This window comes from Dicentrarchus labrax, unplaced genomic scaffold (genome assembly GCF_905237075.1).
Source record: "Dicentrarchus labrax unplaced genomic scaffold, dlabrax2021, whole genome shotgun sequence".
NCBI classification, from domain to species: domain Eukaryota; kingdom Metazoa; phylum Chordata; class Actinopteri; family Moronidae; genus Dicentrarchus; species Dicentrarchus labrax.
In genome coordinates, this window is record NW_026136713.1 from 6,236,705 (window position 1) to 6,263,730 (window position 27,026).

The 27,026-nt window shown below is 40.1% G+C and overlaps 1 protein-coding gene across 1 annotated transcript in view; it reads left to right on the plus strand.

Moving 5' to 3' along the window:
• drp2 (dystrophin related protein 2) overlaps positions 1–27,026 on the plus strand; it is a 150,281-nt gene that overhangs the window by 79,803 nt on the left and 43,452 nt on the right. Inside the window, exons 3-6 of the mRNA XM_051421103.1 lie at positions 16,332–16,488; positions 24,743–24,863; positions 25,282–25,393; positions 26,864–27,020. Coding sequence (XP_051277063.1) covers positions 16,332–16,488; positions 24,743–24,863; positions 25,282–25,393; positions 26,864–27,020 — 547 coding nt within the window. The remainder of the gene's footprint in view (positions 1–16,331; positions 16,489–24,742; positions 24,864–25,281; positions 25,394–26,863; positions 27,021–27,026) is intronic.

Below are 27,026 nucleotides of genomic sequence, written 5' to 3' on the forward strand. Positions count from 1 at the left end.
ATACCGGAGCTGCACTCTGACTCCATCAGGCTGAGGGGGGGGGTTGATGGGGAGAGAGAGAGAGAAAGAGAGAGAGAAAACAGACAACTGGTATTAAATCATCACAGAAGAGAGATGCGATGCAGGAAAATAGGAGGGGCAGAGAGAAAGAACAATATAAGAATGAATGAATGAATGAGAAAGAGCTTGACTGAGAAGTTGTCTAACCTTGAGGGTGAGTACTGTCCAGAAGAAACGTCTGACTGCGTTTAATGCCAGCGGCTGGACAAGTGCAGACGACTGGCTATATAATGGCCTGTCTGGCACTGATTGACAGGTGGCTGAGGCTTTGTTCCAATAAAAGTCTTGGCTGTTTCTTTTTATCCTTTAAACTGTCATATATTATACCTTATAGCTGTGGCTCTCTTATTTTCTCTTTGGTGTCCAGGACCCCCAAATTGATGCATATCAGCCAGCAGACTTGTATTCGATAAGATTTAGTCTCAGGGATCCACATCTGATAAGATTTTGTTATTCAATAACTGTCTGTACTATAAATTGACAGGTTAACAGGGAATAGTGTGAAACCTATGAATAGAATACTCATTCTTATACATTCTCACACAGGGGTAACTTCTGGTCAGTGAAATAATAGTGAAATCTATCATTTTTCTACTCCCTGGAATCCCCCTCAAAGGTCTAAGAGTCTACATAACAATGGCGACTCTGTGAGACTACTGACAAAGCTAACATGCTAATATTAAAGGACCAGTGTGTACAGCTGAAAAATACGCACCTTCCCAGTGTGTAGGAGAAACTATGGTGGCCGGGAAACTTGCGAAAAACATGAAAGGCCCTATCTAGAGCCAGTGTATGGTTTGTCCGTCCTGAGCTACTGTGACATGGTGGACCTGCTCCCTTTGTAGATGAAAACGACTCATTCTAAGGTTACGAAAGCGCAACGATTCTTGTTTTCTCGATTTTTATTTATAGATCCTCCTTAATGTTACACACTGGACCTTCAAACAGGTATAATGTTTACTATGCCCACCATCTTCATTTAGTGTGTTAACATGCTAAAATTTGGTAATTAGTGCTGAATAATGTTTTTAGTTTTGCAGGTATTTTACCTGATGGTGGTGCTAGATGAAAAGTCAGGGGACATCCAAACTGATGACAACTAATTGTGAGTGGAACATGAATTGGGAATTTATCATCTGGAAACCATGAATGTTTTTTACCAAATTTTATGTAAATCCGATATTTCACTGGATAAGTGAAAACGTTGACCTGCTGGTGGTTCTGGAGGAAAGACAGGGGATCACCATAGCCAGGAGGATTCATCATTTGGGGATCACGAATGTCAAAAGCAATTAATCAAATATATTGAGATATTTCAGTCTGGACCAAAGTGACTGACGGACACTAGCATTGCTGAAGAATAAGCAGTTCATAAGTTCATAAATGTGACGATGGTGTGGAAGTACCTGTACGCTCTCATTTCTGAAAACGCCCAGAGAATTGAACAAATTAAGATAAGAAGTAAATAGCGCACAAAATGCATTTTCTAAATGTTTACAGATGGCATAGAGAATTTATCAGTGTGACACAGTGTAGCTCAGCTAATTGGACTCAGCCCTGATAACAGAAGGTTAGGGGTTTGATCACTTTTTTGGCATTTTGTATGGATAGAAGACAAATCATTACTCTGTGAGCCAGTCTACGCACACTCACCAGCTGCATAACATGCGTTATTGACTACAAAACAGTGCTTTGATGCCATTGGCAAAAAATGTAGACATGCTGTTTTTATCGCTGTGTGCTTTGCGTTACATCAAGTTGTGGTTTAATGTCTTATGCAGGATTGAGATAATAGCACCAGACAAGTGGACCACAACACGGTACTGCGCTGCCTCTATCATAATCACCGCTGAATGATTATGAATATATATAAAAGAGACATTTATTACCGCAAGCATATTGCTGAGGCCATTCAGCCATCTGTAACTATTGTGTAAGAAAATATACTATGAGAGTGTGGAAGGTTTCAGTGAATTTACTGTGCCATTTACTCAGTAGAGACCGCATGCTAGAAAGTTATTTTTTGTGTAATTAACTCACTGGACAATCAGGGAATTATCTGGCATTCCTTCTTCATTCCTTCATTTGTGTCCATTCACTTGGACTATACATGCCTTTAACACATTTGAAAAGGGAGAAAATTAATCTTTTGACAACTTCCTCCAGTCTTTTTTGTTCAGATTTGAGAGTAATATCTACCTTCTCACTTAACTCTCAGCAAGAAAAACTATAAGCATATTTCATAGTCAGGTCAACAGAATAGGTTGTACACTCAGTGAATATTAGTTTTAATGGTTTGATCAACGTGTATTTCCACTGAGACCAGCTGTACTGCATTCTATTCTTGCACTTGCATACTATGGCAGTCAAACCCACCACAGCTTGGTGCTGAATCATCACAAATCTCCCACAGTGTAGTGTTAACACAGAATACCAGATATGCCTGCAGTCATCAGTCACAGTTATAGGTATGAGTTCTTCAAAGAGATTTAACTTAGCTGATTACAGTGTCAAACATACTGGGAACAATATGAGGCACTGTTGAGACTTTGGCTGTGCCGCATAGTAAGGTGCCCACTGTTTTGCACTGCAGGGAATGCCCACCGGGGTTGGTGTGGGTGTCTCGGTGGCATGTTATGAATTTATTTGCCGCATGGCTCAGATAACTGCAGAGAGGAGGCCGCCCACGCTCAGCGTCTGTCTGAGGGCAAAGGGAGACCTCTGAGTCTGTTTTTGTCTGTCTGTTTTTGTCATTACCACAATGTTCCTATTCACCACTATAGTTATCTGTTGATACCGTTATCAAGTCTCTTTTATTCCCATTCACTCGGTCTCTGCTCTTCTTCTCTGCTGTTGCTATTTCTCTCTTGCACGTCCCCCTCCTTCACCCATGTTCTTCTCCACACCCTCCATCCCCTGCTAGCGCCTCCTACAGACAGCCCAGGCACAGTGCAATGCCCTTTGGTTGTTCTGTGCTCCACTTTCCCTACTTAACCCTTTGGTAATTTACAGTACAATGCCTGCAGGACTTATTGAGCTCCAATTACATGTTAATGATAATTCTATTGTTCAAGGTCAAGGGGGAAGACCTGTTCCTGCTAGAGGGGTTAGCCATGGGATGGCAGGTGTGTGGGACTCTGTTGGGGGATTCAGCCATCAATCATTCAGTCGCTTGAAGGAGTGGATTTTACTTTAACTGCCGCCTGAGAATCATTTTGAGGTTCAGGGTTTTGTTTTTCAGAAAAAGGCATCATTTTTCTAGGATTCTATGGATATATTTGCTCCCAGTGTTACTCCTTATACTGAAGGATGTGGTTTGAGCTGCTAGGCCAAATATTGCAACCCGCATTTCAGGTCTTTTATTTACCTGATTTTTCATTTGTAAGCAAGAGACATTTTCTGATGTCTTAATCAGTTAATTCAGCCATGCAGTCATTAATTCAGGCCTCATGCAAAGCCCATTCTCTTTTCCTTGAGAGACTGTCATTGACGTCATGTGTGTCAAACTGGGTAAAGGCTGGTAAACCAGGGAATGAAGATTTGATGAAGAAGGAATAACAGCTTTGAGACTTGTGGGACAGACGCCACGTCTGGTGGCAGGGCTGACGAAAACACATTTTGATACACTGTAATGATAAAAGAAACCAATGGGGAATCAGGAGCCCCATGAATAATTTGATGAATTACCATGTTGTGTGTGTGTGTGTGTGTGTGTGTGTGTGTGTGTGTGTGTGTGTGTGTGTGCGTAGAGTTTGAAATTAAACAAGAGTGAAGCTTTGAGGACAGCACTGTGCCTTCACACCCATCATCTGCTGCACAACAAATCAGAGGTGGTTTTGCGCAGATTAGAGACAATATTGGACTTTTTGGACTACAGGTCGACCGATTAACCAGTTTGGCCGATTAATTGGGGCTGACAGGATATTTTATCATTACTGGTGGAACTCGGCCCTGATGGTGGCTGATGGCTGTGCAGCGTCCACCAGTCACGCAGGGATGTGAATCACCTTATTGCAAGGAGGCTTCATACACAGTGTCATTGTGCACCTGATATAATTTATATTTAAATAAAAGTTAAAGCTTAATTTATATAAGACAGCTTTATTTGTATATTTGTGAGTATGATTAAGGTTATTGAATATGTATGGCCTTCATTCAATCATGCTGTCTCTGTCTTTCTAGTAAGCATGGTCACTAGAATTTGGCTCGCCGTAAGTGCAAGCCTAGCACAGCTATGGCCCACTGGCCATATCTAATCATCTGAGGGCCACTTCTGAAAATATTTTCGCGAGGGGTGATGATATCAGCCTGCTCCAAACTATTGTTGTTATATCAGCCTTGAAAAATCCACCATCAGTCGACCTCTAATTTGGACTTCTATAGTGTCTGTTTGACTAGCAAGAGGAGATAATCAGGTTTTGTGCACACACTGTACCCAGGCACGCTGAATGGTTTAAATGGAGCAAATCAAATTCCCAAAGGAGTGAAAACATTGTGTTGTTGAAGCTGCAAGAACAATGAGGGCTCCAGGATAGGAAACACGCTTTGTACATTAGCTGTGTTTACTTAAAACCAAGACCTGCATGGAGGTCAAAGGAAGAAAAAAGAAAGCCTTGATCAAGCCCTGATCAATATGTAATGTTCATTTTCGTGTTTTACTGACTGATTTTATTAGATCTGTTCTATTTGAAAAGTGCCACAAGATAACTCTTGTTATGAATTGGTGGTATACAAATAAAATTTAATTGAACTAAACAGACCTAAATAACATCATAAAACAGAAGCTTAGATTTAGCTGTTTCCTCGTGCTAGTTAAGTAATTAAAAACCTGTCAATCAATTTCAGGCTGAAAGCAGGTTCCAGTCCAGTTTTTTTGGATTAAAAATCGTGTCTTTAAACATGCCAGTACGCCTGCACATGCACCTCCACACAGGAGGATTGTGATGCTGCATACATTACTACATAGAAACAACAATGGCTCTTCTTTGGTCTTGTACTGCTGCCGCGTAAATCAGGAATTAGCGAACATGGGTCACCAAGAACCAGATGAACCTATACTTGTACTTGCTCATGCTCACCTTTGCTTAATTAAACACTTCTTCCGTGAGTTAGTGAAAGATTACCAATGCAATAACATGCACGTGATTGACACCTGCAGCCCAAGGTTTAATTTCCTCTCACTCCTGAGTGAACTCCGATTGCTTATTTGAAATGATACTGAACAGGGAAATTATTGTGATGACTGTAGGCATATATGGCATTCTGCTTCATGGGATAATGAGCTCGCATTAATTTGTGTGTTTGATCTCAAAGATTCTATCAAAAAATAAAAGAAACTAATTAGCGACCATTTGAGCTTGTATCTGCTATTCTGGTGTTGTCGTAGTTGTTTCGGTTGCTATGGTTCACCTTTTGTCTCGCAGCAGATTTGAAAACAACTTTGCAAACAAGGTCTTTCTTGGCTGCCTCCTTCAACCACCTCGCTCTGTCTCTGTCTACTGTATGTAGGGGGCACTGTCACTGTAGACAATGAAACTGAATTTATAAAGTTGCATTATCCTTAGTCAATCACAACCAAACAATTGTGTGATGGTGAAAAGATTATACAAGCACTATAAAATGATCTCAAGGCTAAGACTTGTAACACGCTGAAATCAAACATGTCTCTACAGTAATTACGTATAAAGCAGAATACATTACAAATGAAATTGTCATACAGTAAAGGAGTCTATCAAAAGCAAACAATAACAATAACCACTGAGTAACACATTGTTACAAAGAACAACTGAAATGTTGTGTTCATGTTAATGAAAGAAAAGAACACACACAAGCAAAACGCACGATCCCATCCAGGCTTATTCCTGACAGAGATAATGAGCTGCTCACGCAACATAAACACACTAAAGGGCCTTTGCTACCAATTGCCATTGAATACATTAAGCAAATGTGTCTATAAGAATCCAGTTTTGATAGAAAATGTTTTGCTGTTATTTAGAGTTTTAGTTCGAACCAACAAGTCCTCCAAATTAAACACCAAAATACGTCCATGCCCTCTAGAACGAAATGTAGAAGTGATATGACAGCACTATGGATATGGTTGGGTTAGAATTTAGGCACAGAAATGACTAGATTGTGGTTTGCATTAAAACTACAACTTAGTTAAGGTTAGATGACATTTGTCGTTCTTGCATGTGAAAGTCTGACCATACACCCTGACCGTCTCGTTCTGTGTTCTATAATTACAATACTTTCTCCGATAGATTAACATCATGAGGGGGAAACACTGAATTGATACAATAATTCTACACTCTCTCAAACATAAATGGGGATAAAAATGCACACCCCCGAAAAACACAAACACTCATAAACGTGATAAAAAAGGAATGAAGATTCAGATGGAAAACATCTACACAACACATCTACACACAAGAAAACTAAACCTCAGCAAAACTATCACTGTTTTATCATCTCTCACACACACACACACACACACATATTGAACATACAGCTGGTTTTAAGAGAGGAGTGGGATGGTCTTATGACCATTTCAGCAGTGGTCTCTCGTGCTTCTTATTTGTTATCTTTTATTATTTTTCAAGTGTCTCCACTTCCCATAACACCCCTTACACTTCTTCTACTATCTGCTGGGCTAAAAACACTCAGCATTTATGTTACATTATTGGCCCTTAGACTGTGTGTCACTGTACATCTATGCGTCTGCATTTGCATTTGCCAGAACAATTTCAAGGGACAAGATTCATTCACGTCTTTACATCAGTGTGGAGTGTATGATGCAGGCAGTATGATGAATGAGTGTTCTCAGCAACACATCACACCAGACACATCCACAATATGTCTGCGTTCACTGTACACAATGTACAAATATCTGTGTATTTTACAGAAGCAGTTGAGATTCTATATTTGAAAAATTGTTTTATAAGTATTAGTATTACGTTGAAGATTGCATGATTCACACTGTGAATGTGGGTTAATTATAGCAGTGAGTCACTGATACAGAGGAGGATGAGCTTGTTCTTATTGAGAACATTTCATTTCAATTTTTTTTTCAGCATCATAATCAGACTGCAATGGAGAAAACTGTATTTTCCACACTAACCAGTAAACTTGTTTTATTTGTCGAAAACATTCTAAAACTTAAAGTTAATGGTGTCTTTTAAAATGCAATACACAACTAGCCATGTCTTAAGTTATTTTCAAACCAAGGAGATTGGTGAAAACAAGCACCTTCTGTTCAGTTTACTAATATTATATCCCATTATTTGGGGTATTGGTGTTTACATGTAATTTATTTAATTTCAGATAAATATAATTTTGTGTTGTAATTTGGAACTGCAAGCATGCAAAGTATGCCTTGTGCAACTGTTAAGAATTAGTTACAGGAGTGTATTACCCGTGGGCATCAGCTGCTGTAAATTTTCAAACATCTACAGTATTTCCAGTTGTGGGAAACAGCCCCAGTGGCTGGTATGCTCTTGTTACTCATCAAATATGTTTCCCACAAATCTCAGTAAGATGGCTATTGGAAGAGACGCTTTAGGCAAGGCATCAGTAAAACTCCACCACCACGAGAGAAGTCCCTGAATGCACATGCGACAGACTCTACCCCTACAGTGCAGAAAATCAAAAAGGGAAGCAGAAAGAGAGAGAAACCTAGGAAAGGCTGGCAAACATGAACATGCTGTTTGCAATTTACAGCTATCACTCCACATGATTTATTCATATTGAAGTTAACATTTTTCAGTTACCTACTGCTCCCATTTGAGACCACCAGTGCATCCAACAGCTTTATGCCGGGACACACTTCCTACCTCTACCTGTGTGTGGTGGCTACCTTGCTGAAATGCTGCGTCATGGATGCTACATTGAGTTTTTTCTTCCATAAATACAATACAATAAAAACAAATGAATGGATTCTAATTTGAAATGGATACAGAAGGTGCTGAGTTAAAAAAAAGATATATATATTTTTTCATGTCTGTGATATAGACATACTGTGACATATTGTACAGATATAGACATCAAAACAGTAGTCAAGGGTGTAATATAATGTGCAACTGCACAGAATCTACTGGGGTCTTATTTTGACTTCTTCCTACACTGGGATATGTTCAGTGTGCTCTACTGTGATTAGAGCCTGTGATCTACCCTTATACCCTTCCTCTCTCTTTCTCTAACCCCAACTGGTCGAGGCAGACGGCCACCCACATAGAGATGGGGTCTGTCTGAGGTTTCTACCTTTAAAAGGAGGTTTTTCCTTGCTGCTGTTGCCAAGTGCTTGCTCATGGTGGGAACTGTTGGGTCTCTGTAAATAATTTTAAAAGGAATACGGTCTAGACCTGCTCTATTTGAAAGGTGTCCTGAGATAACTTTTGTTATGAATTGGCGCTATACAAATAAAATTGAATTGAATTGATTTGGACAGACCAATTAGACGAGACTAAGTAGCTGTAGACAAAGGGCTAACAGTTCGTTTGTGGCTAGTCACACATCTTTGTACCAAAGAGTGCTTTCACACTGGCAGTATAGTCTGAAATTGAGCTAGGGCGATATTAGCTTAATGCAGATATATCGGCCCGTTACATCATTATTGGATTTTCTGTTCTCACAATTAACGGCATCGTCCTCCAAAGTCCAGTAGAAGATGGGTTATAGTCTGAATTCGGGAACAATATGAAGCCTGGGACCTGGGTGTAGTCCAAGAAATTGTACCTGACTGCACCTGAACCAGACAATCTGAGCTGGTTTCCAGTCGCTGCAGCTACAGGAAGAACTCATTCAAGATGAATTCACATCTGTCACTTTAACCCCATAGGTAATGCTTTCTTGTAAGCAAGAAAATGAAAATAATAAAATATCTTACAGCTGTATGTGTGCAGAATAGTATTCAAGGTCGACTTGGTGGACAATCAAACTCTGGCTCAGATACAAACACACAAACCAAGTGTGAAAAGGAACTAAGTCAGCACGTTCTGTAGCTGCTTCATAATAAAGCTCTCCAGTGGGTTGCCAGTGGAAAGCTTTAAAGGTGCAGTGTGTAACATTTAGGAGGATCTATTGGCAGAAATGGGATATAATATTTATAGGTATGTTTTCATTAGTGTATAATCACCTGAATACAGGAATTGTTGTTTGGTTTGTTACCTTAGAATGAGTTGTTTATATCTACAGACATGGCAGGTCGCCTTCCATGGACTCACAACACTGGCTGTAGACAAGGCCTTTTAGTGTTTTTCGCGAGATTTGCACCCATTGTAGTTTATTGAAGTACACACTTAACAGCCTGTTCTCATTCACAGTTGTCAAATACAGACTTGAGTAGTATTCAGTTAGTTGCAACCCACAACTTCACCAATAGATGCCACTAAATCCTACTACAGTGATCCTTTAAATATGAAGCAGCCACAGGAAGGGTTTGAATGCATTAAATTTACTGTAGCCTAACACAGCAAAACAGGAAATCACAAATCAGTTTCTGGATTGAGCTGAACAGAGCCAGTGGAAAAATGACTTCTTTACACCATGTCTGCTCTCTGTGATAGAGTGAGGAACTCAGCAATTCACTGTTACTTTGAACTGAGAGGTGTCAGCTGAGTTGGTCCAAACTCCTTGTAAAGATGCCCTCTGGCTGCCTGTCTTTGGTGTTGTTTTTATTTTTGTTTTTCTTATGATCTTAACATTAACCCAACCAAATTATTTAATGACATAAACAAAACAAAGCTAAACAAAGTTATTAAGTTAACTGATACAATGTTATGGTATAGTACATGGACTGTATCACTGTATTAAGAGTTTATATGCTCCCTCTCTGTGGCAGGGGCGGAAGTAGAGGGGTGGCACGGGGTGACAGCTACCAGTTTGGTGTCAAATGCTGGAAAATTTAACACATTCATTTAGATTAATTTTGTTAGAAAAAAAAACCCAATTTAATTTAATTTTAGAGTGTTACGCTTAAGTTCAATGAAAAAAGACATTTGGAAAAATTTATTTAAATTTCTATTTAACGTTTCACTAATGTGCCACAATGATCCAATGATTTTTAGTTCAAATATTTTCATTTAGGGGATTTTCCAAGCAAATATTATATCTGTGATTGTTTTTGATTACGTCAGCATATACTTCTGACACTCCTTAAAGTCTCATGCTACCCTCTTGCCACCCCATTTCTCTAGATCTGCCCCTGCTCTGTGGTGACCATGCAATCCAACCACTATGCAATAACACAACAAAAAGCAATGTAACACATCACAGACAAGTTGGGTTCTACTTCTTTCTTTTTCAACATATTGCTGAACTCTCTCCATCATGACTTCTCCCCAAAGTCAGCAGTCTGCCCGAACCTGAACCTGATCTTAACAAACCAGCTAAGAATGACAACATGACACTATAAATGTGTCGCATCTCAGTATACTTTGATTCAAGACTTTCACAGTGTGGTATCCCAGGAGATTTTGAAGAAAAATATACATATACACACCTTTGAATATATACCCTTTCAACTAAATGCTGTGCTGCTAGTGTCAACGTGGCCCATCACACACCCTTGCGCTTTTTGCCAGTTTTTGCAACATCTCTGCAATTGAGAGAGAAAGAGACAGAGAGAGAGGGAGGGAAGAAAGGAGATAGGGATGGGGCTGTGCTGAAAGCTTCTCTCCGCCCTGAGGCAACACACTAGCTAGCTCTTCTCTCCTAAAACAGCAGAAACACTGCTTCTATCTCCTATGCATTAATTAATCATTGAACCAGGCACTAAGCCTCTCTCTGTAATCTCTCTGACTGATTTGGGAGTTGGATTTCTATTTGACCATGTTATTTACTTTGGATGTTAACTGTCAAGAAATGTGGGGATACAACAGTAATTAACATGCAACAGAGTTTGCAACTGGAAGAACATTGAGTTACACTGAACACAAAACTCAAGGTCTGCTAAACAGCAACACAATTTCATATTTACACCCTAAACATTGTGATCAGGATCCTTATCCACAACAGTGTTGAGCTAGCAGCTCAGTGTCCTTCTCACCTCAGCTGTTGCAGCATGAATCTGTGTATTCACATTCATAGCCAACATTAGTCTGTCTAATTTAAGGCTGCATATTTTATCTCTTTTGAATCCTTAGCTTGAAGCTAATCCAGGAAATGAAAAGGTCTACAATCTTTATGATGACAATACCTGTAATTTTGACAGCCAGTCTCAGTTTAGACATGTGTTCCCTGGTGAGATTAGCTGCTTTTAGTCTTAAAATTGTGTGTTGAGGTCCTATGTCACACAGCCTCCCATTAGTTAGCCAATGCGTACTGATTATTGCTGCCATTGTGATCAAGTCTGTTAGCTGTTATTGAGCAGCCTGAGATAAGGACACACACATCTGAAAATGAACCCAACATATGGACTGTGTGGTGACATAAACTGAGCGACGAGTTTGATGCGTTTTTATAAGCAGTGATGTGCAGTAATGTGATATGTAGAACCTGATATTTTCTGTGACAGAGCACACAAGACATCATACAGTATCTGTGTACAGTATGTGGTCCTCTGTGGAAAATTATTGTCAACCCCTAAACTTCTTCACTTGTTTTTTTTTTTTTAATGGGATTTGTTAACTATAAGAAAATAATGCCGTTCTTTTCATTTAACCATCGGAACTACATCCCAACCCCTAAACCCCAACACTGAAGTGAACCTTAACCCAGCCCTAAAACCAACTCCAATTCCAGAAAACAGACTAAAGGCTAAAATGTTCTGATTCTGAAAGCTGCACTAATCAAAATGTTTTGTAGCAGCCAGTCATACAAACAGGAAACTCTTTTACTGCACAGCAGAGGATTGCTGTGAGGGAGTGGGTGTGTCCCAGCAGAGGACAGGGTGATTATTTTTGACATCTGTCAGGGAGTGTGTGCAGGTCAAGTCAAGGAAGCATAAATCTATGTTGATTCTGAAGTCATTGCAAGATTTTACTGGTGTTAACAAACCCTAAGCTACATCAGATTCAAGGACAACTGTTGCTAACACACCAAGAGCGGGTTTGATTATTCCTTTTGACCCTTTGGCTCCTGCGATTTTTGATGGGAACTGCACATTGTGTGGAGAATCATATTATCGGATCTACTGAATTGGCAACACTCTTTGTTTCTAATGCTGACTGCCCTCTTTAAACCCTCCTACCTGCCAACCAAGAAATAATCTTCTGTTTCTCCTCATTACCCAAGTACTACGGAAGATTAATCCCTTTCCCTCTTTCCCCACTTCAAGAACACAGAACTGTCTAATATTACTCCTCTGTTGGACATAAAATTTTCTCCAAGCCTACAATACAACATATAATACTCCGTATACACACACTCACACAAACCCTTCAGCGACTCTGGTAACTTACATTTAGGATATTTGATGAATTAACACTAGTTTAAAAGTACTGATATAACCTAGGACAATCAGAAAAAGTAACTGACAGAGTAACTCTTTATTTTAATGGAATGTTTTTATGAAATATGAAAAGTGAACGAATGAACTCACGTGTGTACAGAAGTGGTTTTGAGTTAGAACAAGTGTGTTAAAAGATTAGCTGGAGTTCTTTTGTCCTAAATTTTGATTGAAAAGTGTTGTGAAAAGAATGAAATATCTGAAGGGCATGAGTGTTAAACTTTTAAAAAACCTGAAAAATATGTCAGGCTTTGTATGCCTTTAATGGATAGAGGGAGCTGAAGGTAGACAGGAAGAGGGGAGAGAGACAGAGAGAAGAGAGAGAGAGAGAGAGAGAGAGAGAGAGAGAGAGAGAGAGAGAGAGAGAGAGAGAGAGAGATGAATTATCTTTATACACTAACTCTTTTTTCTAAACTGCACATAATAACCCTGAGTTATTATTGATATACTAAATTGTATGTCTGGTGCTCAATTTTGTTCACTGTACCTTCAACAATGTGTCAAACTACAATATACTATACTACTCTTAGTGATGAACCCACAGATAATAAAATGGTGGAAAAGCTCTGATAAACCCAATACACACTACAGCACCAAACTACAGAAAGTTAAGAGTTAAGAGAACATAGTGGAGCATTTAGCAGTTAAATAATTCCAATATTTTCCTCAGGAAATAGTGGAGACCAGTTGGCCAAAAACACAATCTTAATGACAATTAATGTTGCTAAATGTCTGCTGAATTTAAACTAAAAATAGGCAACTGCTTGCTAACAAATTTGCAACTTTATAAGGTGGTAAAATGCCCGTGTTGTGTTTACAGCTTGTTGCTGTCAACCCAGTGTGCTAAAAAAAAATCTATTAATACTGACTAATTTGAGTTAACTAAGGTTAACTCAAATGAGTCTTTACAAAGATAAAAGAGCATCCTACCCATGTCCTCTTTCAAACCTTTCTTCACTACATTTCTGGACACACACACACACACACACACACACACACACACACACACACACACACACACACACACACACTCAAAATCTCTGGCATCTTCTAATCTAATACAGCCCTTGGCCCATAAATTGCACTTAAATTGATATCACGATATTTCCACTGGAGATAGAATAGCATCAGTCAGCCTCCTATACTGGCAAACCTTTAGCCTGGCCTCTCTACAGTTTAGCAGGGTAAGAGCTGTTCTTGGCAGCACCCACCATGTGACTGCGATTCCATTACAGCACTGGCAGTGCTCTATTTGTCTCACCTTCTGTGTGTAATGGAAGCAGCAGTGATGGGAGAGTGTACTGTGAGCTGTGTGTGTGTGTGTGTGTGTGTGTGTGTGTGTGTGTGTGTGTGTGTGTGTTTGTGCATGTTTTTCTCTATCAGTGTGTGAATCGAAGGTCTCCTTTGTGGTTTGAAGCGTTTTTGAAACTTCTCTGCAAAAGTGCCAGGGTCATCCTTTGATGGATGACCTTACTTAGATGTATCCGAGGCCAGGGTTCGCTGTGATTTGAACTCTCTTTACTGTGTGTGTGTATGTTGTATTTGAATGTGTGTATTCACGCCTGTTATGAAGAGCCTGTTCTGCAGGGGCCACGGAAAAACAGTTCCTCTCGGATTCAACTACCACAACAAGCTGAGCTGGAGGGGCAACAAGAGGGTTAGGGGACAGCATGGTCTGCTTCACACAAGTTTACTGACATAGGGCTGAACAAAGAGGCCTATCAATTCTGAAATGTGCACTTACAAGCTTGATTTCACCTTTCCGTCTTTTCCCCCGTAACGTCTCAAAGCTTTTCCCACATGTCTGCATTCAGCCAGCACCCCTGAAGTGATACCTAATCCCTCATGTGTCAGAACTCATCTGTCCCAAATTCAGGTTGCAGGAAATTGCCTTACAGTTCCTTTTCAGTTGCTAACATGGCATTGCTATTGGAATGCTAATGGTGCTGGTGCATACTATAACCATATGTTTTGCAGAATAGCATCATTGTGATTTACTCTGTTTGACTACATTTAGACTTAGAAATCTTAAAGTGTTCCTCTGACTTCCCTTTGGCTTTCATCTGAATATCAGTCAAATTAAGTTTTTTTGTAACGTTCCCTCCCTCATAACTGTGAGCAGTGACACTTAGACTATCTGTTTCTCTGTCTGACTCTTTCTCTCGCTCCTACTCATCATGTCTGATGTGACAGTGCTGGCAAATTGTGATGTGCAGGAATAATGATGTTTGAGTGCTGGCTTCTGGTGTGTAATTGAAACACTGGGATGCTTTCACACTGCCCTTTAGAGCCAGCTGTGCCACTGATACAAGAGCAGTGGTTCCCTCAGACATCTCTCATGCTGCTGGCAGGTGGCAAGCAGATAAATTCTGTCTGATATTTGTTCCTGATTTACTCCAACAAACCTGCTGCAACAGTTACCTGTGACTCAGTGTCTCTCATCTTGTCTTCCATGTGCCGCGACATACGGACTATCTGTTTGTTTTGCTGGGACTTCTGCATTGTGATTTAACACAGAAGGTAGCTATACTCTATAGTGTCCTGTATTATGAAAAAAAAAAAGTTTTTGGATAGTGGTAATGCATGGTTTGGCTCGTTTGTCACCCAAACTTTTTGTTCTTGCTCAGCATATATAATATACAATAAACTAATAACATATAATGATAACGGTGGCAGATTTACCGTCACAATTCTTAGAAATGGATCCCTGATTTTAGACAGAGGTAGACAAAAGCAACCTGTCAGATTTTTATGTATTTAGCTAAAATTATCTCCATGAATTTTTTTTTAATTTTTATTACAAGAACCATGGAAAAGGGTCTTAAATATGGTCTTGATGGCTACATGATATTATGCCAAAGTACTGAGCCTGTCACCTATAGGTTTCTGAAGAGCTGTTCTCTGACGGCTCCCGGCTAATCCAATAATGGGCAAAGATGTGGAGTGTGGGTGAAGTGAGGCAGGCTGAATGAAGCCTGGTTGATGAAAACAGCCACCTGTCACTCAAAGCAGTCATGCACTTAATTATTCATAACTTAAAGTGTCAATATAATTTAAACCGGGTTTTATAAAAATTCAACCCCCATACAGTCATCAACAACAGGGAATATAGCGTTAAATATATGTGTTTTATGTACCAGGCTGTAAACATGTTTATTTCTGCTGTTTCAGATAAAGCAGACAACCCCACTGTTTAATATGTTCCTTACGTTTCTTACCAATTTGTTACCAATCTTTTTGGTTTTAAAATGTTAAGAAAAGGACATCTCCAAACGCTTTAGAGCCCGAGTATCTGGCTTACTACAACCCCATGCACACGCTTTATACTTGTTCAAAACTCAATGATGACACAGCACAGCATTCAGATACAGCATCGTCCAGAGTGCCATGTTCAGCACAGCGTGACAGATTTCAAGCTATTTGTCTCCTACGTAACTCGCTCAACAGCAAAGCACTGACCTTTTCAAAGCAAGCTTTCCAAGGCCCTTTCAAATGTTTATTCTGACAGTTTGACGTGAAGACATCTGCAACTTGATATAGTTTCCCAAATGAAAGACAAGGTCCTAGGACGTAAATTGTGTTAAGTTTGTATTTTATTCCACTTTCCACTATGAACAGGTCGCTGACAACCTATGTATCATTATTGGCTCTCAATTGAAGGTTTAAATCTTATATATTTGACATCTTTTGATGCCGTTTTCAGTTCTGGATGTTAACAAAGCTAATACTGTGTTGACATTCTGGATAATGGGTGGTAGTGACCAAATTTCACCTGCAGCAGGAGAATGTTACTGTTTGCTAAACTAACTCTGTGTGCATGTGTTGGCAGGGTGCGGCTAGAGGCCTTCTCAGACAACAGCGGGAAGCTTCAACTCTCTCTGCAAGAGATCATAGAATGGCTGACAGCCAAGGACGAGGAGCTGTCGGAGCAGCTGCCCATAGGAGGCGACGTGGGGGCCGTCCAGCACCAGAGGGAGTTCCACCAGGTAATGTAGATGATACTACCTCTGCAGTGCAAATATTAGTCTTTATTCTGTCCAAGGTATGTCTACTCACTCAAGACCAAGATACAGCCATACAAAAACACACATGTACTCAGATAAATTGAGTCTATAGTTGAGTCTGTAAACATGCAGATATAAAAACAGACATACATAGATGTATTCACAGGGGTAGAGTGTTTAGTGTTGTGTGTGACAGAGGGGACAAGACTCCTACTACAGTACAGTGTTCTCTTTTCCACTTTGCAGTACTATAACTGCATCCATATGGGAGCAGTTTGATAAATGGATTGAGGGTGTGCCCAGGGTCATGCGCTATGATCTGTGCAATGCGTGTGATGGCTTTGTCATTGAAATGTGAGAGACTGGGAGTTGAGAGGCCAATGGTTTTGAAGGCAGTGTTTGAACTGCGTGATAAGTAGGTGAATTTGTTGTTGCTGGAGAAAGTGAACATGTAGAAAAACACATGGAGCAGTGTGGTTTTATGGATTATGCTTTTTCACTGCAGCAACAGAAGGTGAGGAACAGAATAGAGCATTTGGGGTTTACAGATAACAGAGACTCTGGTGGCAGCTTGTGTAGATATCACAGATATTGATCAATCCTGGGTTTATTGTCAAGCCTGAGTCAATACTAAATAGTTGAAACTTTCTCCAAGTTCAGCTGTCATTGATAGTACTGATGGAGGTGGGGGGTTGTGCACTGCAGTGTGTGTTGGGAGTGCCAAGGACTAGTTCTAATACATGTTCTCTGGAAATAAGTGGTTAATTGAATGCTTAAATACCCCATTCACTCAAAAATATGTTTTTCTTCTAGCACTTACAGTTGGATGTTTGCTTCACAGCTTCACTGTGCAAAATGATGTATGAGCAGAGTTTGACACTAGAAGGATGGTTTCACATTCATCTGCTGAATGTGACATTTTCTCTGTGCTCAATGAGAATCTCATTTTAAAAGATAGGGCCTACTAGCATGTCACAATAATTTGCGGTTTGACTTTACAGTGAAGTTGGAGACATCTTCTGGAAACCAGGATAACTTTAGAAATTAACAACATTTGCATATATGTTAATTTGCATATGAGGTAGAAAGAGTAGAGGCCCTTTTGAGGAGATTAATGTGGAGATTTTTTTTTTTTGCAGAAAAAACATATGAGACACACATTTTTGTTCTCACCCACCATGTTACTTCTGTGTATGGATGTGTAGGTTGTAAACTTCTGCTAAAGTGATTAAACAGCATCATTCCAAGAAATAATACTGAAAATGTATCCTGTATGTCCTCAATGGTAACTACGACACTCACCAAAAATACTGTATATCCTGAAGCATCATTTCCACTGGGGCTAACACTGATACATAATTGAATAACTCAACATGGGAAGTTCATTAAAGTTGTGGGTTAAACAAGGCAAAAACAAGGTAAGACAGCCTTCCCTTATGTTTATTTAAAACTATTCCAGAATTTAACATGATGACCAAATTAATTTTTGCCAGGGTTATATAGGTTACTGTAGTTCCTAAATGTATAAAGAAATGCAGGAAACTGGATTAAAAGTCCCCATTTTAATGAGCACCCCACTTCTCAAACCAAAGTTACGCCCTTGAGCACAGAGAGACACAGTCTGCACAGTACAACCATGATTTGGTAAATAAACACTTTGATTAACACAAAGCCACATGAGGATTAGTTTGTTGTGTGATTGTTTCTCGGGTTAACGGTGATGTGTGTGCTGAACAAAGTGATACAAAACAGCATTTTTATCATCTCTAAAGCCTCATTGCACACCAAATACTAAACACAGAGGTGAAATTGTGATGTTCTCATTACCCAATGGTAATTTTTTTTGTCCAAGTTTAAGGCTTTAGGGAACATCAGTTTGAGTTGCTGACAGCAGTGAGCCACCTCCTCCTCCTCTCAGATAATTCCTCCACGGTTCAGTGATTTGAACTGGACGGTAAATCCCTTCAAGGGCTTGTGTAGATAGAAGGGCACACAAGCTCACAAACCTAGAGACTGAGACCTTATTGATCATGGCACAAATCAGCGCTTGTTTATCTTTCCAATAAATATTTTTATCCTCATATTGAGGTCAGGGAACCAATACTCCCTCTAAAACCTGGGGATTATAATTAGACTTGGATTACTGGTTGTCAACTAATTCTACAAGACACAGACAGGAGCTCGAGTGATAGGAGTTCAACTGAAACACGGATCAAATAACATTTTCAACATACGTCACGCTTCTTTAATCTCTGTATTCTTACCTGTATGTGTGTTTGATTTATTTTATCTTCCTGGACACCTTCTCAGGTCTGTGTTGGTGTGTACAGGCAGATTATTGTGAGTTTGGTTGCACCTTTTTACCGCAGGACAATGTAGACCTTTTAAGAGCTTGTTTAAGATGTTTTTCTCCCCACCTGAATAGTGCAAAACCTTTTTTATGGATGGATATTAAGAATGATACAGGAAGACAACCAACAAGATCACTGTTGATGTAATTTATTTCTTGTCATATATATATATTTTTAACATTTATTTTAATACATACAACACAGGCCATACCATACCATACATATGCACACAATTACCCCCAGTGACACACATGACGGCCAAACCATCCCTCGACACACCTTGAGATAAACATCATAACCAAAAGTCCACCAAATATCATATATTGCAATATATTAATTTAATTTAGACAGTATTGCCAGTGCAAGTTGGGCAGCCTTGGTATGATATAGACAGGTATCCATTGTGCAAATATCAATTTTGTGCATTTAACAAGGGTCTATTTATCAGTAATGAAAGAATATACACCAAACACCTGTGTGTATGTGCAGGACCTTTAAGCCCTGCACAGTCACTCATATCTTATTGTCTGGTTAAGATGGTTGGGGTCATGATGGGATTCTTGCTAAAGGAACCAAACTACAGGTGTTAATTGTTCAGGTTCAACAAAACTAACAGGAGTTATTAGTCAAACACAATGTTAAATGCCCACACATACAGTCTACAGAAGAGGTCTATACATGAACACCTGTGTGGGTGGAACATATTTATGTGTAGGGTCTTTGAGGCTCTCGACCTACATTAACACACTGACTAGAAAGCCTCTGGTCACTGACAGCATGAGATAAACATACAGTCAAGTTGCAAGTTCCTTTTAATCTGACTTCCTTAATTTAGCAAGCTGACAGAATAATTGGAGAGAGTTTCAGCATTGTGTTTGTTTTATTGGGCAGATCAAAAGAAAAAAAATGGCTTTCTTGTGTGTTAAGACATCCACTGGTGGGACAATAACAAAAATCCCAGGATGTCTTTAAGGGAGGAAAGTCTCTCCACTGAAATCTTTTTAATTGACATGTTATATAGCCCTGTGTGCTGTGTTGGCCGAGACTCTCATAAAGTTGGTACAGACTGGAGATGCCCAGCAGCCAGGCAGTGTGATGTGTGTGTGTGTGTGTGTGTGTGTGTGTGTGTGTGTGTGCGTGTGTGTCTGCCTTACTGTTAGTCATACAGATTGTTGGCCTGTTTAAAAATAGCTCCAGACAACAAGCAGAATCTGATGCGGTCGCTAAATCATAGTGGAAATAATGCTTCTGATGAATATTTATTACCATAAAATATTATTGAGCCATCATGATATCTAAATCAAGGAGACAATCAAAATCCAAATACTTGAAAGTGTGTGAAGGGTAAAACCATTAAAATTGATGCTCTTTGGATACTTCTCTTGTGCTCCACTGTGACAGGAAGTATTTGGAGAGACGCTACCTGGGATGCTAGGGATGTTCTTTCATCTCCCGGTATATCACCTTAGTTATGCTGTTGTTCAGGAACTGGGACTGGTGTAGACATGCAGATCACACACACACACACACACACACACACACACACACACACACACACACACATACAGTAGCCTACATTCACACACTCTAATTGGTTCTGTAAGTACAGCAGAGTTTCCCTTTCCACCCTCTTTCCAATTTTCTGTGCTGTCAGTTGGTGCAGTGTCTCTGTCTCTAAAGGGAGAATTGTATTGACAGTGAGAGGTTTGTGGCTCCCGCTTAACCCCACTCCAACTCCCACCTCGACCAGTGCACTGAGAAATCAGACTCCCAATTAACAGGACAACGAAAAGAACAACACTTAACATTATCCTGCAGTCGCCTCTGTCCCCCTTCCTCTCCCTCTTAATTTCTCCTTTCTCCTCGTCCCTCCTCATCCCTCCCCTTCTGTCCTGCACCCTGTCTGCTTTTCATGCTTTAAAGCCACACTTCCTCTTCTTTTCAACAACTATCCCTTGACTGAGGCCTCGCCTCTCCTCTCCTCTCCTCTCCTCTCCTCTCCTCTCCTCTCCTCTCCTCTTCTCTTCTCTCCAATGTTCCATTTTGGGCACAGCACGCCTTTATTATCTGAGAAGCCTCGGCTTCCCAAGCGTCTGGTGGCTCTAAAACTTTTCTGACAAAGCAGAGAGGGAAATTGCATCCTAGTTTTCTATAGAGAATTAAAGCGTTTTAAGAAATGTGAATTATTGATCTTAAGTGGATTTATTCTGATGTCGGTTTTTTGTGTGTGTGTTGAGTTCCCACTGTGCTACAGTTTTGCGTGTGCATCTGCTTGTGTATTGGTTTGGGAGCATGGTTACTGTATGTGTATTTGGGGTGGTGATGCAAGGGAGATGGGTGGGAAGTGTTTGGGTGTTGGGATAACTGAGCATCTTGGCAATTGGAGGGATTTTGTGTGAGTCAGCGGCAGCTGCAGAATCTTCTTAGCCTCATGCGAAAGGCAAAATGAAATGAAAACGTATCCTTCTCTGTGTTGTCTGAAGTACGTTGAGAGGGACCGTCGGGGGGGGTTAAAAGGAACGCCATCAACATGTTCAGACAGAGTCAATAAAGTCATTTTCTTCGTCTGACTTTTTCTACCCCATGCATAATGTATCTTAATCTGATCTGAAGGCTTCGCTCTTAATGTTCCTTCAACCAAAGACGAAACCTCTGAGTGTGAAATTTAGCTGGAATTAAAGTTTTAACATGACAGCTGGCTCAGGGAATCCGTGGCTCAGCTCCTCTTTGGGCAGCAAAGCAGCTAAAGAGAGGATGGAGAGAATAAAGAGGATGAAAAAAAAGGAACAGGAAAGGAAGGAAGTGAGGAGGAGCGAGGATGTGAGGTTGAGGAGGGAATTTGTTTGTCATTAGAGACAGTGTGAGACGAGGAAAAAGAGAAAAGGCAGACAGCAGGTTTTCTCCATGACTGTTGCATTGGGAATCTTATCTCATGCCACAGCTCCTCACTGTTACACACTTTTGCATGTTTGCTTGGCTCCGGCTAGTGTTTGCTGGTGTTTCATAGGGGGCTTTCTGTTTAACTCTGCTCGCTGGGTGTTATCAGGCCTGCTGGGCTCTAGTCCTGTGCTTTTTTATTATTTTTTTTTTAAAACACTGAAACACTTTCACTGCTGTGCTGCACAATGCTGCTAATTCCAGCTGGTAATGTAGATTTTCAGCTGAAATTGTAATCTCTTCATAGTGTAAGAGGATTGAGTGCGCTGGCTTCAACGAAATAAATTACTTTGAAGAGAGGGGATATCCCTGGCATTCATTCACACACCTGCAGTATGTTTTATACAGAAGAAAGATTAGTGTGGAAGAATGTAGAAGGTTAACACACTGGCTTTACTCAAGGCCCTGAGGAGGCTCTGGATATCTGTTCTGTGGTGGAGTAAAGGCATATGTATATGTGTGTGTGTGTGTCTTCTTGCACAATGAGCTCTTCGTCTGTGATTTGCATAGGGAGCGCTCTTCAGTGTGGACCAGTGGAGCTGGGCTCTCCAGCTAATTGGCTCTTCTGTGTGAGCAGGCCAACTGACCAGTGCTCCCAATAGATTTGGTCTCCTATTGCCTGCAGCCTCTCAGCACAAGTAGACAGCCATGTAATATCATATGGCCAGTAGGTTGCTGCCAGTGTGTGTGTGCGTGTCTTTAGTCAATCCTATATGTAACCCATGTATTCTTTCTGCTGTGTTTCTTGTGTAACTGATGTTACTGAATCTGTTTTCTGACTTTTTGAGTAATTTACATTTATCCTGTGACTGCCATTTGTGGCCACAGTGGCTTATTTCCCAGTTCCAATTTATTTGTTGCTTCTCAATGATCCAAAGCTGGATTTCTAAAATGACAATTTAAAATGATAATTTAACAAATTCGCGCACATATTTCTAACCAGCCAGCATTACTGGTCTATACAGGAGCAGCTGCGTCAGACAGTCCGACTTAAATGACACTGAATGATGCTTTTGACCTCAGAGATGTAGAATGTGTAAGCTATAGAAGAGAAACGCAAATTTCAGCACCACTGATCTGTATAATCAGACCAATTTTTGATTTTAATTATTCGCCACCTGTGTTTGTTGACATTAGAACAGCTGTAGCGAGAACGGGAGCCGGGAGGAGTAGCGGCAGCCCGCTACACAGTGGAAACTGGCACCGCGTTCAGCGGTAGTTTAGTAATCCACGGTAGTACTGTTGTGTAGGAACCGTGACGTTTTGGCACCGCGAGTACCATGCAACACTAAATGTTTAAATCACAGCCCTACGTTGTATACGCCTCCCTGTAATTCACTCACTCATTAGGCTACTCTGCTCAGGCCGTGACTAGCAGAGACAACCATGTTGCTGCTAATCAGTGTGCTTGCAGCAGCAGGGCATTATAATTCATTACTTGTGTTGTTGTTGTTGTTGTTGTTGTTGTTGTTGTGAATGTACGGCAGGCTGTAGCCAACGATATATAGCGCAATTCATTACTTACGGGAAATGTTTCAATAGCAACAGACTTACCTCTAAGCAGCACAGCACAAGGGCGAAGTGGGTGTAATGCGGAAGACGTAGCCAGGTCAAACCAACCAATAGAAACTCTTCTCTTGTCCACCAGCGTAGGCCCCGCCCATCAAGTGCAGTTGAATTCGCAAGCAAAACTTTAGAACTCGCAAGCAAAGAGGACTGATTTATAAGCAAAATGGTCGTATGTTTCTACTTACAAACATCAGTTTTGATTGAAGTTGAAGAAATATGTTCACTCATATTTTTTTTTCGATTGCAACCTGTTCTGTTTCGATCTCAAAACATTTTTTTTTGATTGCCACTTACTCTTTTTTGCTCTCATATCTCTTTTTTGGTTTCAAATCTATTCTATCTGATTGAATAATAAAGGAACAAAATTCTCTCCATAGTTGTGCGCTGGTCAGTTGCTTAATGGAGCATTCAAGTGATCCTCGTCAACTCGCAAATACTGGAAATATCACCACATTTTATGTACCAGGTATTTCCACTCAGGTGGTCATTGGTCACTGGTGATACATCACTTGAACTAGGTCAATGAAAACGCCACTGCAGAATGTGAATAATGGAAGTCGGACCTAAACCCTACTGTTTGTTCTTGTTAGCACACTGGACGTGTTGTGAATCACTGAGAATTGCAGGTAAATGGAAGCCAACTCAAGTCAGGTTTATTTACAGGGCCCAAAAATACTAGTTTATCTGAGGGCTTCACAATCTGCCCAGCGCATCACACTCCCTAACCTTGAACGCTAGATTCTGATCAGAAAAATTTGATCTTGTTTAATCAACTTAAATGGATATAAACCAATTTGTATGAATAATGAGTTCATGCAAAACACCTTCTGCTTCTTACCACCTTCCCCCCGGTTGGCCATTGCTGTTTGTCTGGTAGCCTATTTAAAGTCACTAGAATGACACAGTGTCATTTGAGTTCAGTGGTTAGTGTTTGCTGGTGTTTCATAGTGGGCTTTCTCTTTAACTGTTGATTATTTTATTTTTCTGTGTGACTTGGTCTGTTTAATGTAAAAAAAAGTGAAAAATGTCCATCCAAATTTCCCAGAGCCCAGAAGATATTTAATTTCCAATGAAAAAAAAGAAGAAAATACCTTGTTTGAGAAGGTGGAACCAGCTTATGATTAGCTTTTTTTCTTTAAAAATGAATTACGGTAGATTAACTTTATTTGACGATCAAAATTGTTCTCAATTCATTGTCGGTTGTTTGAATAGTTTCAGCACTAGAACACACCATGTGTGCTGTCATTATTACAGCCTAAAGGACTCATCTTCCTTGTCTACAATGCCGATTCAACCAGCACTTGAGTTTGAAAGCAGCTTATGTCTTTCATTCTCTTTTACTTAGAAACACTCTTTCCGTCTCTGTTGTGTCCCGGCAGGCGTTCATGGAGGATGTCAAGTCTCGTGGGCCATTCATCTACTCAGTCTTGGAGTCTGCCCAGGCCTTTCTGGCTCAGCACCCCTTCCAGGAGCCAGAGGAGACCCTGACCGATGGAAAAGGTCTGCTCCCTTCATACTCTGTGCCAACTGCTGCGCCAGCCAAAATATCATACTCACAACCATCCTGGGCTAAACCCCAGAGTTCATTTGGTAGGACCCATGCAGGTGAAATCTTCCATTAGTAGTTATTAGCAGTGATCCATTCTCTGGTGTCACACTGAGTTTAGGGAAAGAGTCCGGGTCGGGACCAATTAGCTCTAACTCACCAGCTCTACAGTACCATCTGTTCAGATCAATAATACAGCAAGCTTGGCTTTTTCTCCACAACACGTCCTCTTCATAACGTCTGCCTCTGAACATGGGATGCTCACCTGGGGAATACTGTAGCAGTCTACCTTACTGTGTTCTCCTTGTGTCTCCAACTTGTTTTGCCCTTTTCCTTTCTCTTTTATCCCCCTTCCTCTTCCACCGTCTGCAGAGGTGTCTCCACGTCGGCGGATCTTAAATGTGAGCCGCTCGGTGTGGAAGCAGGCAAACGTGGCCAGTGACCTGTGGGAAAAGCTGACGGCACGCTGCGTGGACCGCCATAGGTCAGATACAGTTTTAAATTTGTATATCTTGTACAGATTAAGTAAGGTTTCTGCAGTGATCAAAAGTCAATTTAGTCAGGTACTTTATTTATCTTACAGCTATAATTACAAGTTACTTATTTTACTTTGAATAAAAACATATGATAAGGACATATAATATAATATAATATAATATAATGCATTGCTAAAATTGAAACCAGACATTCTTGGTTTGTTAACCCTTTCAAGAAAACAGCAAAGATCAGACAAAAGGCCAAAAAATGAAAATATGAAAAGTTCATCTTCTTTCTTACCCCAATAATTATCTTACAACCCCTCAGATTTATTTGTCACTTTTATTTCAGTAGGATGTTGAATACAGGCCATTTACTTATATAATAGTGTATTTTTACATTGTTGTATTGAAGTAAGATCTAAATATTTCTTCCAATTCTGGATTTCTGTCTTTTCTCAGAAAATGACAAAAAAAAAAAATATATATAACAAAAAATGTGAAAGGTTCTGGTGAATGGAAAGTTGTTTTTGACAGTAATGATAATAATGTTAATAATAAGATGTTTTTCAAGGCCAGTGTTTGAAAATAGACTTTCAGTCAGAAATCTGTTCAGGATTTCAGCATTTTTTTGTCCTCAGAAAGTCTTGCAATTCCAGTTTGGTGATTATTTCTTAATTAAATAAAGAAATGATAACCATGATAATAATTTCCATGTGCTCTTGAAACTCAAAAGCAAAACACATTGGTTTTTCTTTGTTACCTAAAAGTTACAATTTTATTTTTTCCCCCCTCCTGAGTGAAGACTCATGCTTAAATATAGGCCTAACAAAGGGTGGAAGATAGGCTCTTTTATTTATTCATTGTTTGGGGTATATTTGTTGCTTCCTTTTATTTTTTTTGTTTGGTCAGACCTGTTGTCAGTCTTTTTCTCCTTTACCGTTTTCAAATAATTTGGCTGTATGTAACAGGGGAGAAAAGTATGAGAGTGCTGTTCAAAGATAAGTGATGGAAAAAGGCATTTTTGTGGGAAATAAAGGGGCCCTTTTACTATACAACAGCAATATGCCTGTAACTTTTAGAGCCATAAACTCAAGAGTGTTATTTCTCCCTGTGACTGTGTGCGTGTGTTGATCCGTAGCAGGGTCATGCAGCGATACATTAGACATAATATAATTACCATAACCTGATTACAAAACGTAGCAAATATAATTCTTTACAGAAACAATTAGGAAAACACATTCATCAACTTTTAGATCATTGAAAATTCAGAGCTTACTTTTCAGAATAATAATGTGTGTGAGTGTGAAATGATGGTTTAAAATAGCCCTACTGAAATGACAGCGCATACATCTGAATGAATGGTATGTTGGACTGCATGCTCTGTGGATTTTGATAGATTCTTTTTGTCTGTTGCTCGCATTAGCTCAAAATTTTAATGGTCCTGGTGGTGAACTGCAATGAATTATACCTCACAGACACATGGAGAGGACCTTAGAGCGTCTACTTCAGATCCAGGCAGCAATGGAAGAACTGGCCGTGGCCCTGGAGCAGGCAGAGGGGGTGAGAGACGCCTGGGAGCCTGTCGGAGACCTCTTCATTGACTCTCTGCAGGACCACATAGACGCCACCAAGGTAGAC